Source organism: Gadus chalcogrammus, chromosome 12 (assembly GCF_026213295.1).
Source record: "Gadus chalcogrammus isolate NIFS_2021 chromosome 12, NIFS_Gcha_1.0, whole genome shotgun sequence".
In the NCBI taxonomy this organism is placed as follows: Eukaryota; Metazoa; Chordata; class Actinopteri; order Gadiformes; family Gadidae; genus Gadus; species Gadus chalcogrammus.
The window spans coordinates 5,068,214-5,085,342 of record NC_079423.1 but is presented as its reverse complement, the minus strand read 5'-3'; the positions used below and the strand labels follow the sequence as shown (position 1 = coordinate 5,085,342).

General features: G+C 46.9%; 1 protein-coding gene across 1 annotated transcript in view; it reads right to left on the bottom strand.

Annotated features, from left to right (window-relative positions):
• The window catches only part of wwc3 (WWC family member 3), a 34,622-nt gene extending 17,764 nt beyond the window's left edge, over positions 1-16,858 (bottom strand). Inside the window, exons 1-5 of the mRNA XM_056603722.1 lie at positions 16,441-16,858; positions 6,228-6,337; positions 3,792-4,022; positions 2,966-3,042; positions 1,378-1,457 (exon numbers count right to left, since the gene is read on the bottom strand). Of these exons, the coding sequence (XP_056459697.1) occupies positions 1,378-1,457; positions 2,966-3,042; positions 3,792-4,022; positions 6,228-6,337; positions 16,441-16,586 (644 nt within the window). The 5' untranslated portion in view covers positions 16,587-16,858. The remainder of the gene's footprint in view (positions 1-1,377; positions 1,458-2,965; positions 3,043-3,791; positions 4,023-6,227; positions 6,338-16,440) is intronic.
• Positions 16,859-17,129: the final 271 nt, after the last annotated feature.

The following is a 17,129-nucleotide window of genomic DNA, read 5'->3' as shown; positions in this document are numbered from 1 at the left end:
GAAGTTATTCGAACTACTGAAACTATTCGAAAAGAATAGCGTCCTCGGCTCCCTACCGCTGCGTGAACCACAACAAACATTCAGGACTAGGTGTAAACACACACACACAGTCACAGTCAAGGATCCATCTGTGTTTTCTGCAAGCAGTGTGTTGTGCTGGCTATTCTGGGAGCGGAGGGCTGTGTATTATCTAGCAGATAAGAGCCAGTGGCCAGGACTCAGGAAGAGCAGAGGAATGCACCCCCTCCTTCTTCTCCCCCCCCCCCACCCCCCCCCTCCACACAGCTACTTCCTGTCCGGGCCACGGCTCTGGGCATCCTCTTCCTGGGGTGGAGTCCCCACGTTTCCGCTGAAAAAATTCTCTGCTCTCCTCGAAATCCTTTTGCTCTCCTCTCTCCAAACGCTCTCCTCTCTTCTCCTCTCTCCCCTCCACTCCACATACTCTCCTCTCTCCAAATGCTCACCTCCTCCTCCTCAAACTCTCTCGCCCTGTCCTCTCCTAAACCTAGATCCTCTCCTCTCCTCAAAGTCCCTCTTCAAAGTCTCCTCTCATCTCCTCAACCACTCGTCTCCTCACATCCTCGTCTCCTCCAAACCTCCCCTCCTCAAACACTACCCTTTCTGTAGCTTCAGAGACACATAGCTACTGTGAAATCAGTGGTGGGGGATAATATTTAGTTCAGTTTATTTATAGAAACGTAGCCCTACAATTTTTATAAATAAAGTTTTTGTAAGTTATGTTTATTTTATTTACTGATTTGCTGTACGGCTGTAAAGATTACACCTTCGTTATAAGATTCAATTACATGATTAAATTATATTAAACTGAAGCCCAGAGCACAACATAAGTTGGGAAATGTTTCTGGAAAGAGTCACTCCTAGTTATGTTCTTGTTTTTATCACCCTCCATAAAAAACCTACTAATATAACATGACTCAGGTTCTCTATCCAGTTTTAAGGGCTATCCAAGTACTTCAGTACGACTCCAATCTTAATTTTTAATTGAATACTAATGTTTGTGCTGCTTGTTCATGGCCTGTCTACTACAGTTTGTGTGAGTTCCTTCGGGCCAAGACACATTCGTTTCATATGTAAATAGCCGGAATAAACCCTGGTTGTAAAATGAGGGCAAGGGGTTGAACCGACCGGCAGGTATAAGCTGAGTGGAGTGAGGATGAGGAGGATGAGGGAAAGAGAGATGAAGACAGACAGAGAGAGAGGGTGTGTGTGGGTATGTGACTGTGAGAGTGTGTGTTGGTGTCCGTGGGTGGGAACCTGCGGGGGTGAGGTCAGTGTACTGGGGAGGAAGAAGAGGAAGGGTGGGCTCCACAGGGTCACTCACTCTCTCACTCACTCACTACAACACGTATGACTTACTCCTGCAGGGTCTCCACGCCCATCTGGTTGTAGTGGAGCTCCTGCTTCATCTGGGCTAGTTCCTGCTTTAGCCTGCAGAGCTGGAGAGAGAGAGACAGAGACAGAGACAGAGACAGAGACAGAGAGAGAGAGAGAGAGAGAGAGAGAGAGAGAGAGAGAGAGAGAGAGAGAGAGAGAGGGACAGAGAGACAGAGACAGAGAGAGAGAGGGACAGAGACAGACAGAGAGAGAGAGAGAGAGAGACAGAGACAGAGACAGAGACAGAGACAGAGAGAGAGAGAGAGAGGGACAGAGACAGAGACAGAGAGGGACAGCCAGAGAGAGAGACAGAGACAGAGAGAGAGAGACAGAGAGAGAGAGGGACAGAGAGGGACAGAGACAGCCGGAGAGAGAGCGAGACAGACAGACAGAGAGAGAGGGACAGAGAGACATAGAGAGAGACAGACAGACAGACAGACAGACAGACAGACAGACAGACAGACAGACAGACAGACAGACAGACAGACAGACAGACAGACAGAGACATAAAGAGAGAAAGAGCGAGAGCAAAATTGGTTAGGGAGAGAGAGATGTTGGAGAGAGAGAGAGAGAGAGAGAGGTGAAGGAGAGAGAGAGCAATGTCAGCACGGAGCACACAATGGCCGTCTCTCCTCACCCGGCAGCACAAACCGCCGCCTCATGACTATTCACCCCAGGGGGAAACACTGGCTGGTTCTGGGGCTAAACATAGACCCCGTTCTTGGTCTAGGCCTACACAATGGTTCTGGGTCTCCACCAGAACAAGAACCTACAAGGTCGCCCTGGTTTTATACCAGAAACTCATCCTACACAATGTCCTGAGTCTAGACCTACACAATGCTTTGGGTCTAGACCTACACAACGTTCTGGGTCTAGACCTACACAACGTTCAAGGTCTAGACCTAGACAACTTTCTGGTCTAGACCTACACAACGTTCTAGGTCTAGACCTAGACCACCTTCTGGGTCTAGACCTACACAACGTTCTGGGTCTAGACCTACACAACCTTCTGGGTCTAGACCTACACAACCTTCTGGGTATAGACCTACACAACCTTCTGGGTCTAGATCTACACAACCTTCTGGGTTTAGACCTACACAACGTTATGGGTCTCTAGACCTACACAATAGCTTGAGGTCTCAAGCAGTCGCCATTGATGCCTTCTAGTTATACAAGGATGTTCTAGTTTTATCATCATCATAATTTTTTAAGTAACGTTCGGTGTTTCATTGCTTGTGTTCTGGGGAAAACAGAACAGACATTTTACGTGCGAGGGCGCACCCCTCCGCCCCCCCCCCCCACCACCCCAAAACAACATGGTGGCTAATTGTTGACCTAGCCTCTTCGTGACCCCACAGCGTCGCTACGGCGACGATGATGATTTCATCCTCGTCGTCAGGGGGCCCCCACACCACGGTCAGCGTATCCTGTGTAGGCACCACACCCTAGCTGCCCCCCCACTCCCCCCCACTCCCCCCCCCCCAACACGTCCTCTGCCGGAGTGCAGTCAGAGGCCCCACACACCGTCTCTGATGCCCAGATCTATTGTTCAGGGCGAAGGAGGACTCACCCGCTCCCGCCTGCAGGCTATCTCCACCTTGATCCGGTCGGGGTCGTACTTCACATTAGAGGACGAGCCAGAAAGAGCTGCGCAGAGACAGGGGAGACCATCAGTTCAAACCGCTGCTATACTTTGGTGTGTGCGTGGGAGCGGGCGTGAGTGCGAGCGTTTGTGTGTCCAACAACATTTGGTCAAAAGCAAGAAGGAAGTGGAGTCAGATGTGACACCTCCTGTGGATAGGCTGTTTGGCAGGTGGTTAGAGAGGGTCAGAGGTCAGCCGGGCGGGGCTGTGTTAGTAGGGTGGGATTGATGTGGGGTGTAGTGGGGGCTGGACCGGGAGAATGGGGGTGGGGGTGTTAACCATTGAGGGTGAGTGAAGTGAGAGAAGAGAGAGAGAGAGGTCTTTTGAAGTGAGGATTACAGCTCTGAAACCCGACCAGTCCTGTTGGAGGTGTGTGTTTCTGAGATAAAGACACCTGCGTGGAGTCTTGCACGCACGCACGCACGCACGCACGCGCACACGCACACACACACACACACACACACACACACACACACACTCCGACTTTCATCTGTTGGGCTGAGTTATGTACAGGCGAGATGGAAACAACCCAACATGCTATAGCTAACAAGACCATGTGTTTATGTGTGTGTGTGTGTGTGTGTGTGCATGTTTGTGTGTACACACATTCGAGTGTGTGTATAATGAGATTATGGGTACAGTGTTGAGTGTTGTATGGATGAAATCTGTGTGTGTATAACACACGCAGATGTATAGAGTGTGACTTTGTGTGTACATGTACCTGATTGCCGAAAACGAAAAAGCTTGCATTACCACTGGCGAGGGAGTGTCTGTCCTCCTCCTCCTCCTCCTGCACCTCCTCCTCCTGGTTCATCTCCCGGAGGAGCAGCATCTCCTGCTGGGCCAGCTGCAGCCGCTGCTGCTTCACCTGGTACATCTCCTTCTTGGCCTGCAGCGCCTCCTCCGCCACCACCAGGTACTCCTTCAGCATGCGCTCCTGCTCCTGCCGCCATTGCGTGCGAGGGTTCTCTATCTGGGTGGTCTCTTGGCGGCGGGAAAAACACGCAAAAACAACAACGAGGGGAGAGAGAGAGATACAATGGCCGTGATGAGCCAGGAGGAGGTAAGTGGGAGAGAAGGTCTGGACGGGGGCGTGGGGTTGAGAATACGATTTTTTTTTGCCTTCTTTGCTTTATGATAGAGTGAGGTAGACAGGGAGGTATGGGAGGAAGAGGGGAAGACATGCAGCAAAGGACCACAGATGAGGAGTCGAACCCGGGTCGCTGCGATCACGCCTGATTCTTTAAGGTCACCAGGTGGTGTGGTGTGGTGTGATTGACGATGCAATGATTGGGTATGCATTGATAGGGATCTTTTTTTTTTTTTTATCATTATTGTGTGTTTATGGGTTTCTTGGTGCTCTCGTCATTGCCGTGGTTTGTATGTAAAAAAGCAACATTTATGCTTTTCAAAACCACAAAACTCACCAAAAATCTAACTTGTTTTCAATTCGAAACAATTAAAAGACAAACGTCCACATTTAATCACATATTGCTCCAGGAGGCCTGGACCTGAAATCCTCCCCAGAGAAGGGGATTCCAGCTGGGGAGGAGGTCAGAGCACGGCACACGGGAACAGGAAGTGTGGAGCCCCAGCCCTTCCCACTTCCTCTTTAGAAGAACATGTTTCCCATAGTCATGAATAAACTGTGCTACTCCCAACGTAATCACATACATCAGAGCTAACTATGCTAACACTCCCTTAAAACAACAAGAACCCCAGTAGCCTGCCAACAGTGTTTTTTTGTTAATTACTGCCCATGGTATTCTACACAGTATTGATTCATGTTCAGTATTGGTTTGCCATTTAGCAGACCCATTAATCGAAAGAGATTTAAAGTGAATTCAGATACAGGAGTAGGTAGGGGCTGGACACGAGATTTAAGGAGCAGGTAGCCAAGCATGCCTACAGATTTGATCTGTGGACATTAGGGGATCGAACCCAGCACCTTGACGCTAGGGAGACGAACGCTCACCAACCACACAATCCTACCCCTGTTACACAACAACCATCGTCACCTAAACCAGCATGAGCTACAGCACCCACGGGTGCTAACCGCGTGCACCCATTACGCACGACTCGGGTGGATGCTAACGACACAGCTGTGTGTGTGTGTGTGTGTGTGTGTGTGTGTGTGTGTGTGTGTGTGTGTGTGTGTGTGTGTGTGTGTGTGTGTGTGTGTGTGTGTGTGTGTGTGTGTGTGTGTGTGTGTGTGGGACTTCTAAGTACAGTCCACTCCGTGACGAGAGCGCAGGGAGATGATGAGGTCAGCGTGCTGGAGGGGAAGGAGAGCGGAGATGATTCAGAAGCTGCTGGGTTCAGCGCTGACACACCGCTAAGGAACGCGGGCCGGGACCAAACCGTCTGGTCAGCCCCACTGGGCGTCTCGGGTCTGGGTCGCCGACACAATGGATTTCTCTAGTCAGTGTAAGTTTGGTAGAATTCTTGTTTAGTGATGAGATGCTAGGTGTAGTGGTGTTGAGCATTAGAAATCAATTGTGCAAGTATGGTAAGGTATGGCAACTGTGTGATGCCTGCTAGACTCAAAATACTAGGTCTTCATTTACATTGCTTTCATTTCTTATTGCTGTATATATTTGCGTCTATCCTTACTGATTAAATGTTTGCTGGAATATCATATTTATTGTATATTCAATGTATATTTGGTGAGATACAGTTATGAAAAGAGCTGCATGGTTGTTTGCTCAATTTAAGTAGGAGAGCCGAGGACGTAGGAGAGGAGGGAGATGAGTTGAAGGAGATAGGGTGGAGGAGAGGGAGGAAGACAGAGTGGAGAGGAAAGAAGCTGACGGGAGATAGGGGAGGAGTCAGGTGAGGAGAGATGGGAGAGGACATAGGAGATGAGTTAAGAGGACATAGGAGAGGAGATGGGATGAGATGGGAGAAAGGGGAGGAGTCAGGTGAGGAGAGATGGGAGAGGACATAGGAGATGAGTTAAGAGGACATAGGAGAGGAGATGGGAGAAAGGGGAGGAGTCAGGAGAGGAGATTATACGGCAGAGGAGAGAGGAGAAGGACAAAGTGGAGGAGATAGGAAAGGACATGGGAGAGGACATGGGAGAGGACATGGGAGAGGACATGGGAGAGGACATGGGAGAGGACATGGGAGAGGACATGGGAGAGGACATGGGAGAGGACATGGGAGAGGACATGAGAGGGTGGAACTCACTGTTGATGTGGTCGATGTAGTACAGGCCCACCTGCTGGTCGTACACCACCTCCCAGCCCAGAGGAAGCTCATCGCCCACGCAGTCTGCAAAGGTCAGCGGCTTGGTGATCCTGCAGAGACACGACAACATCACACCATCATTATGACAGCCCCAAGACATCGTCATTACCACGTAGAGCGTCTTCCAGATAACACACCACTACCTGCATCTCATTGTACAGAAATATCTGGAAATACTAGATTATGTAGGGGAACCATTTTACGTCTGTGCATTCAGCACCTATCTTACTCCTAGTCTAGCGTTCCTGAAAGGAGGGAACTCTCTTTCTGGTTCCCTCTGAAGGTTTCTTTCCTCTGAGTTTGGGAAGTTTTTCCTTTAAGTCCTTTAGTGCTTAGGGTTAGGGTCTGTGTTCACTGTGTCCTGTGAAGCCCTTTGAGACTAACTGTGATGAAGGGTTTTGCAAAAGTAAAAACTCTTGACACCTACACATAAACGTATTCCATAAAAATAAACACATACTCCAACGCTCTCTAATATAGTAGTGATAAGGATGAATAGTGAAAAACCAAAATGGTAATGTTCTGGTCGACAGAATGTTCAAACTCTCCCTCAGAAAGTAAATCTCACTGGTGCGAGTGTGGAGATGAAAAAAAAAAGTGCTGGCATCTCAAAAATCCTGAGAATTTCTTGAAAAACCACAAAGCGTGAAGACAGTATTTTGTCGTACACTGCGCTGTGCTTTAGGTGGGAATAGAGCTGCTCTCTCAAAAAGGACTTCAGGTGGATATACAGACAAATGACAATTCTAAGTATTGACGGCCGTCATTGGAACACTTTGAAAGACTAAAAGAGCGTATTATTGAATTTGTTCATTCAGGTACAGCTCATTATTTTAAGTTAAGGGACATTTTCTTTGAAGAGGCATATCGGTTTGACATATTAAGTAAATTAGATATTTAATGGGTGCGAAGTTACATATCCAGTGACATACCCAGTCTGTCAAATTGAGTTACTTTGTGAATTATAATTGTAGTTTACACCCAAACACCCTATTAAGGCTGACAGATGGCTGTGCTTATCGCCGAGTGTGAATCGCTAAGTGGTACATAACAAATGTCATGTCATGTTGTTTAAAATGTATTTTGATTTAATGGCCACTCATTTATCTCGTACCGAGTTAACGGCTTCACTTGGGCCAAGTGTGACAACGCAGGGTAAACAGATTAAGGCAATCTTTCCAACTTCACAAATCATCCCTTTCCCCCAGTCCACTAAACTTGTCATGCGTAATGATAAAAGCCACAGCAACACAGGGCTGACATGTCACTTTTCTAAATGATCGCCCTGTGTGTTGCCTGCACGGAGAAGACCAAATCAAATTCCTAGTATCTGTATACATTGCGAAATAAAGTTGAATTGAAACACTAGTGTACCGGGATAGAGCAACATGGCTTCCATATTTTTTACGTTTTTCGTTGACAGCTCGTGGATTGTTACCGACGACGACTATAACTCAACTGAAAACAAAATGGCCACGGGCTGTGACCCCTCCTGCCACAGAATGGCCACAATGCAGACAGTGCTTATCCTGGCTAGGTATGCACACAATGAGCAGCGAAGGCATTCTTCTTCACAGCATTCCAGAGGAAGAACACAGACAAAGTGTCTTTCCTGCTCGCCTCCATTTTACGTTGGAGCCCACTTCCAGACATAGATATGACATATATATGAACATCAAGCACAAACCCCATCTCCTGTCTTTTAACCGTTGGGCATCAATTGGCTTTTTTTTTTAAAACAGATGATTGATTATTTTAAGTTATTTAACACAATATTATGGACTGGGCAACCTCTGGAATATATCTATACTTAAAAACACTTTCAGTCGGATCTCTCCCATTCCAATCACAACATACTATACTTTAAGCCACTAAAGAAACAAATTCAACCGTTTTATTTTGATGATTATCCTTATTATTAGATCAAACATTGTCATGTGATTTAAGGAATTCCTGAATTAATACGTGTAGATTAATCACAAAGGCCTAAGGACTTCAACCCAACATTTACTGATATTTTATGGAATGTTTTGTTTTTGCTTGGTTAGTCATAAATCACTATTGTAGGACATAGGTTTAATAATAATAATAATAAATGAAATTTATACAGCGCTTAATATGGTACTCTAAGACGCTTAAGTTTAGGTTTAGTGCACATGTGTCAGATAAGACACGTGCACGTCTCGCTCTTTATGATGGATGTTCAGTGGCGTCTGCGCCGAACCGCAGCCGAGAGATTTGAAGAATCTGCTCCCACAGCCGCTGGTATGAGGAGGACGATAACCCACCAAATGTCCGGCTGATGACTGTAAACACAACGTGGAATAACCGCTTCAAAATGACCCCGCTCGCCTCTTCAATGCCCCCATGATACATTGCATTCCTTGAGAGCCCCAAACACACCAAACTCATAACTAAACCTTCCTTCGTCTGATGACCGATATAACCTTTTCTCATGCAACGTGGGAAAGAAAATTCCATCCATTTGCCTGCGACACTAGAATCAACCCTTGGTCCCAAAATATTATTTGGGATATTGAGCTGGTCTCAATACTCCTTCTCGGATATTCAGCTGTGTTCAATATCCTTCTGGGGTATTGAGCGGTGATCAATACTCCTTCTGGGACACAGGTTTCTGAGCATAACAGTGCCGTTAGAGACAGAACAGAATGAAAGCAATGCAGAGAAAGGATGTTATCTACACTGAGAACATGCGCGTGCTTGCCTGTGGTTTGTCAGTGTATTTTGATGAAGATATGAACATAATGTCAATCAGGGGGCTTTCTTGTTTGTTCTGCTGTTTCTTAAACGGCAATGCGTGCAGACGGCGTGCGTCCGACAGGCTCGTGCGTTTACCACATGACTCGAACCCGGACAGCAAGTAAACACGGCGGCCCGCACGCACGACTCAACTGTCAGAATTACTGAAAAGAAAAACTTTAAACAAATGTTGACACACACCGACAAGTCACCCCCCCCCCCCCCCCTTAAACAAGTGCAAATAGACATTCCTGTGTTTACAGTTGAGTTTGTGTCAATAATGGGTTTAACAATTTTAACTTAACTCTCATAAAAAAACAACAACAATGAGTCCAATTCAGATCAGTAGAGGGAGCAGGAGTACAACTGTACAAACACTGAACGGACCCCTCTCCTCCACTAGTAACAAGCCAATCAGAGTCTGATTTGACCGCTTTTTTGATGTGGGTTAATGCAGCAGCCATTTTGAACAACACCGCCACAAGAGGGTTCTTTCTTGCGTCAGAAAGTACAGGATGTGTGTGTTACGGAGGACCACTATTCGTAGTAACACGGCTCTGGAGAGTGAGTGAATGTTTTCTTCATTACGTGGTCTTGTGACAGCAACCATGGGGGTGGGGTGGGGGGGGGGTTTAGCAAAGTAGTGGCTCAGCCGGCTGTAGGCCCGACCTCGCAGCACGGAGGAGGAGATGCAGGGGACACCGCAGGTGACCCTACATGACACGCATACTTGACATACATACCCTCCCTGAACCCCACAAGAGAACTATTTCAATATAGTGTGTACATGGGCTGTACGGTTTGGTATAATGTTCACTTTGTGTAAGAATGTATTAATACGTTATAACACATTTGAACTCGTCCATCAAGCAGAACAGGAGTGCTTGGAGGAGGCCAGGAGCGGGACCAGGAAGCGGTTTCCAAGGACCAGCAGTCAGATGGAGCAGGGATGACTCAATGTGGCTATGGCTGACGCTTACGTGCTAAGACGGGGTGTCAGAGAACATGTCAATACACAGATATCAACCACCTCAGACACACAAAGCAACTCTTTGCTCTGCTTTTCTGTTAAAAACACAAACACTGCAATGGAGAATGTATACCAATCAAAGACAAATATCAACATTTGATTGATCCAAAACCTATACCATCAGCTAATAGAAACTAATCAGTATTGGAGTAGTCCTCATTCAATACTTGGAGTACTGCCCTTTGTTCTATGAGAGCGTTTGATAAATTAATTCAGACGAAAGGGCCCTCATCAATCGTTCAGACCAGACGGAAGCCTGGGAGGCTGAAATAGATAAGGAAAAAGATGGAGAACTATTTGAAACCCTCACAGCTGCGCTCAACAAGGGTGGCCGGGAATTACTTCAGGGCCCGGGGAGTGTGTGACAACTTCCCCAGCGAAATATATTTAGTTGTAAAAGACATTTGCTAATTCTATAATAATCCGGACTGTCTTTGGTTGTCCCCTGGAGGGCATTTCTGCCCGGCGACGGCGTTGCAACGAGCCGGTATGTGAAACAGGAGTCTGGGGGCCTGTGAACCCGGGCCCGGTCACATCTCTTAACAAAGACCCACGCCGCATTCCCGTCGCAAATTAAGATGCGTAAAAACAAGCGCCTCTCCATCCCTGCATTCTCGTCGCACGCTAAAAATAATATTCCCTGGTGGACGGCACGCTTTCAGTAACAGCGTGGCTCTCTGATGCTCTGCGCGGGGACCGGAGGTTCACCTCCACAGCTTTACTATGATCGGCACGTCGATACAGAAAGTGAAGACATTGGGGTTTCTGAAAAAGCAACTCCTGCTGAGACTATACACGTGTGTCGACTTTTATGTGATAAACCATCAGAATTGATTTGAATCACTTCATCAGCAAACCAATGTCGTTTTAATAAGGCAGCTGTGTTGAGGTTACAACTGGTGGATCCATGTAAACAGTCCTACATAACCTTAAACCTTGAATCAACCGTTCCTGCTTGTGTATTTTGGAACAATTGCTACCTGTAGGACAACCTTGAACAACCCAGAAAGGTCTCCGGAAAGATAGCTTCACATGCCTCCATCACTGGGAAATAATGATGCATTCAACGTCGTTTTATCCTCAATAAAACCAGACTTAATCCTCCGATCATTAAAACAATTGACTACGACTCCTGAACGTTCTTTAACAATATTCCGAGGTCTGGAGGGTCTAGACGATGTTCGAGCGCTGCGGTGACGGGACCAAACGATGACGACCAGGAAGTTGAGGGATGCGGCTGACGGCGACACCGGCCATGTCAGAGATGAAGCAACAACAAAGAATTCCTCATTCCTCGGCCGCCTCCTCTAAGCTCTCACGCGCCGCACGAAGGAGCATGCTTCGAATCCCAACCCTCCCCTCTTTCCCAGCTCTGCCTCTCTCTCCCCCCCCCAAGCCCTCCCTCTCTCCCAGCCCTCCCCCCCACACTTTCCCCAGCCCTCCCAGCTCTCCCCACTCTGCCAGTCCTCCCCTCCCTTCCAGCTCTCTCCCAGCCCTCCCCTCTCTCCCAGCGACCGGGGGCGAGTTTTAGAGGGGTTAAGGGGGGTTGGGGTGCTGGGGGGGGGGGGGGGGGGGGGAGAGAACAGCCTTAAAGGCTAAAAAGGCCACAAGTGTCGGGTCTAAAAATTCCGTTCTGAGTTAAAAAGGAAACGTGAAAACAACTTTGGGAGGAATGTCATTTATGCGCCGTGTGTCTGGGAGCGGTGCCGGGTTTCAGGGTCCCGACCAGCTGGCCCGGGGCTGGCTCACAGCACGCAGACACTCACCCGTCCCACCATGTCCAGAATCCCATGGAAATAGGGCCGCTATTAGCAGCTAGAGCCATGGTGGGCCATCCCCATCCCGCCACACATATAGCCTGGGGAGGGGCCCTCCATACTGGCCCCCCCACCCTAGGGAGTGGCCCCATTGTGAAACGGTTGAAACAGCCAGACGTTGAGTTTTTCCATGTAGGGGGAGATGAAATGACGCTGCCTCAACACTGAATTCTGTAATGCATCATTTTGGTACGTTACACAATATGTGCTTTTTTTTTTTTTTTTTTAAAGGGGTGAAACGCAGCTAGTGCACACTCCATCGAACACACGCACACACACAAGGCCGTGTCAACTCGGTGAGTCTTGAGCATATCCTGCCACGGTAGCATTCTTGACATAATGCACATGACAAAAGATCATCATATGGACAATGAGCTGGCTGTTTCAGTTTGGTTTGGTCAACTTCTGAAATGTTTTACACAGCGTTGTTAGCCGGGGAAATGTGAGAAAATCCCTGGTGACAAACATTTGAGAAAAACTGTTAAGAGCAGTTGGGGGGGAACTCTGATAGCCGCCAACATACTCCATCTCCAGCACCATTATTATTGGCTCAACTCAAACTGCTGAGGAAAATTAGTATGATTTGTAGCATACAAACTTCATAACAAAGAGCGGGCCGATAAACATGAGTGCTAAACATGAGCACTAAACATTGTTCTGTTAGGAACGAGCAGCCAAATTCAAAAGAAACAAACAAGTGCATTGTCCGCCGGCGAAAACACGCCGGCAGAGAACACACACAGAAGAATGACACCGGGGCCACACAATAGCGGGATTTCCATACGTCCCCGAACCAAAAGAGCCGCCATCATAATAAAACATGGGTGGTGGAGGTGGTGGAGGGGGAGAGTAGACCCCCTCTCAACGCTGGAAACACCGCTCCAGAATAATTGAATTTGATGTGCTTTGTGAGCGAGTATAAAGAGTCGTCCCCCCCCCCCCCCCGTCACCCAGCTGCAGGGTGGCTGGGTCTGTTGCATAACAGAGCTAATGAGAGTGAGATATAGAGATGATTGATCGATCAATCCACACACACACACACACACACACACACACACACACACACACACACACACACACACACACACACACACACACACACACACACACACACACACACACACACACACACACACACACACACACACACACACACACACACACGGTCCGTTATACTGGTGCTGTCGGGGATCACTAGCAGAAGGGCCGCTTTGGTGGGCAGCAGCAGCAGCAGAGCGGTTCCGGGCCCGCTAGCACAAGGGCCAGCCAGGGGCCCCATAGCAGAGTCGTTCGGGGGTCCCCGGCAGCAGAGCCGCTAGGGGGGGCCTCTAAAAGCAGAGCCACTCTTGGGCTTGGCGTAGGCATTCATGGTGTGACACTCATTCCATGCTGACAAAACTCTTCACAAAGCAATTATGGCTGAGCAGCAGGACCGCCGGTCATCCCTCTGACCCCCGACCCCCTGCTCAGAGAAACACGCCGCAACACTGCACTTGTCGATGCAGTGCTCTCGCTTCTATTTATCTGACCTTTATTATTGGAATACAAGTGAGCCTCTTTGAGGCTGGCCAAGTATTTTCCAAGAGTGACTCTCTTGCTTACAATACGGGTCTGTTTAGAAACACGTCGAGTGTGAAAGTACTCAAGGAGTACGACGTGTAGATTGAAAAGCAAGTGGGATTCTGGTCTGTGTCATCGTATTATTAATATAATGGGTTGAGTTATGTCTTGTAATAAGGTCCACGTTTCCCATCACACAGCTATTGCTTGAGCATTGTGGTGGTTCTACAGTACACGTTTGCTTGGAATTGGTGCGTGATGGATGCATCGACGTTGTGGCTGTGGGACAGCTGTAGTTCTGTAATTGTGGCTTTTCTGGTCTGTAAGCCGTAAATTACTCTGTTAGACTTGGCGGGGAGTCCGACATAGAAGTATTCAGAGATGTAGTCATCGCACATAAAAAAAACATGATTTAATGCTGATCTCACATTTACTCTTGTTGGAGATGCATTCAGCTATCACATTAAATATCATCAAACTCTTGATGATATGCAGCTATATACTTGGGTCTCCCATTCAACATGCAGCAGAAGAAAGAAATCATCTTCTTTGCTGTGTTCATCCCCCCCCCCCCCCCCCCCCCTTCTCAAATATTTCTAAATTATAATGGATATAAAGACCAGAAATCTGAGAGATGTTTGGGATGAGGGAGGCTGGCCAGGTTTCCCAGGTGAATGTTCAGTGCTTTCACACGACCGCCACACATTTCACTACAAGACGCCAATCAGCTGCCAACCCCGCTCTACTGGACCAAAAAGGTCCTACTGGGCCAATTAAGTCCTACTGGGACAACCCCACTTGTACTGGGCCAACCCTGCTCGAACTATAATATACTTATTAACCAGACACCTTTATCCAAAGCAACTTAGATTGTAGTTCAGATATATTTCCTGAAGGAGTGGGTAGGGGTTAGAGCATCTTGCACAAGGATGCCTATCTGGAGATTGGGGATGAGAGTCAATGCCCCTGCCTCTAGCCAATGGGGTATTTTATGAGTTGTTATACAATTGCATTGTATATAGAGGGTTGGCAAAGTCCTTCTGGTCTAGATGGCAGTGACACATGTCCCAGTGCACTCCCTAATAGTCTGTACTGCAAGTTATGTTGGAGACAAGACCGGTGTGTAGTACGATTTTTTTTTTTTTTCTTTGTTCTCTAATAGGCAACATTTACAAGGAAACAACAAAAACAGACTATGTTTTTTTCTCTGGCTCATTCATATTCATGTCTAGTCAGATCAACAGTTGGTTCATTCTCTTTCTTCTTGTTTCTTGTTCCTGCTTGGGTTAGTGGATAATCATTCCTTATTGTTAATTTCACTATCATATGGTGATGATAAAAAGAACAACTCTAAAGCGTGCGTAGCGGGTTTGGATGACGACCACCTCATCACGGCCGTTTGTCAATTTCTTGTCATTTATGCTATAACGCGGCCCTCAGAGCGGTGTTATGTTTATTAACGAACTTGAAGCCAACCCTGAGCAGGTTTAATGGTTTAAGGACACCCTAGACAATATTAATATTGATGTAGTATCACATGCTGGGAGAATCTGGAGAAAACACGGGAGTCTGAACTCTGGAGACGACCCAACGCCAGATCCCACACTACTGTAGGAAGAGGCAGAAACGCTATACGACAGAATTTAAATGGTTTTAATGTTGACGTGTGTGCTGGTTTGGGAATCAAGGCTCAACATTGAGAGTAACCTAGGCCATTGAATTTCCTTGAATAACTTGTCAAAGTCCTGAATCCTGGTGTGTTAAATGAATGATCACTCCACCCTAGTTTAGTTTAGTTTCTTAAAAAAATATTTAAAAAAACTTAAAACAAAAACACACTCATAACACTGACTCAGTCATAACTTTTTTTTTTAATTTTCCCCAATATTTCTTCCCTTGCTTAGTGGTCTTTGTTCAAATGTCCATGAGAACAAGGTTTTCCTCCGAATTGTCACAATGTGGGCGTTTCCTGAGCCACACAATGGGGTTCTAGTGCAGGCTGTAATCTTGCATGTAATCTGCAGCAGTCTGCTGAGCGCGGAGGACCTGAAACACATCCCTACAGCTTCCCCAGCGGCACATACAGCATTCCTTACATACTTCCTCTAAGAACCCTGGGAGTTGGAGTTCTGTGTGTGCTCCATGTTAAACACTGGCTATATTTATGCAATATCTGGCATAAGGAATGACATGGGAAATAAAATAAAAAGTATATGATAATGGATAAAAAAAAAACATGCCCCTTGAATTTCACAGGGCGGACAATATATTGAACGTATAGAAATATACAATATATTTCTAATTTAATATTGACATGTTGTGAAATGGACCATGGCATTATGGAGGTATGTGGTCCAATTATTTGGAAGTTACCAGACGACATTTATTAAACAAATAACTTTTCGAGAAAGATAAAAAAGTGTGGATCTAAGGCCGTATAGGTTTTTTAACACAATCATGAGATAGATTAAAAGGCCTGTGTGTTTATCCTGATTCTGTGACATCCCATCTCACTGATTGTGAGAGCTGATGTCTTTCTCAGCGCTTCCAACCTCCAGGTGCCAGACATGCTGTCGACTACAACTTTGTGTATTGTCATTTCAATTTAAATGCGAGGTGTGTAACAAAACGTCCCAAATGTAAGGAACATAAGTGAGGTAGAAAAACGTAGTAATCACAGATGTTTACATCCTGTGTTTACATGGAAATGTATTTGCGGTGTGGATGCAAAATGATTGAAATTCCTGCGCACCGATTGCGCGTTTATGGCTTCAATTTCCATCAAAAAGTTGTGGCAACATTGTATCAGTCTATGTATCAAACTTGGGAGAACCCATTTCACCCTGGTTCGGGGGAAAATACCATCAGTTGTTTTCGACGTCCACCCCTGCGCCCTCTCCGATCCTCAGTGGAAGGAAGCCGAGGGGCTTGTTCCCTTTCACTGTCACACGGATGAAACAGCAAGGCTCACAAACAACCCTCTTACCTATCTCTGGGGTCTATCCACGAGGTCTGCCGAGTGTTGTGATCGATAAAGAACACCCGGCCGTCGTAATCCCGGGCTTCCTCCCAGCCAGCGGGCAGCGGCAGCTCAGAGCTCTCCCTGCCTTTACCGCTGCTTACCCACGGCATAGCGTTGGGACCCCCTGCCCTTTTCGCAAAAGTTGAGCTTCACAGCATTACAAGCTCTTCGTGTGCGCGTATAGCCACAAAAAACAAGTTAATCCACAAAGTTTCGCAGCCGAAACGACCGCCTTTGCGACGCATCCACTTTCCCGAGGAAGAAAAAAACTATCGCTCCACTCTTTTTACGCTCCTCGGTCGTCCATGTTCGCCTCTTCGACCATATTTCATTCCGTCGAGTCCATATTCGGGCATAGCTAATTTGCATAAATTGTGCGAGAACGTACGAACGGACGTATTTCTCCGTCCAATGGGAGGCTCATGTCGCCGCCGCTCCGAAAAGATCGATATGATCAACTATCGAAAGTGCATTATGTATTAAAAAAAAAAAAAAAAGTTTTCCTAAGTTCATTGTTGTAGACATAAAAACCACAACAATTTATAGGATTAATAAAGATCGTACATGTACTTGTGTAAACCTAAGTGGCGGTCCCATAATGACATAAAGTAAACATCATAAAGTGCAGACTCCAATGCCAAGTTGGTTTTTTG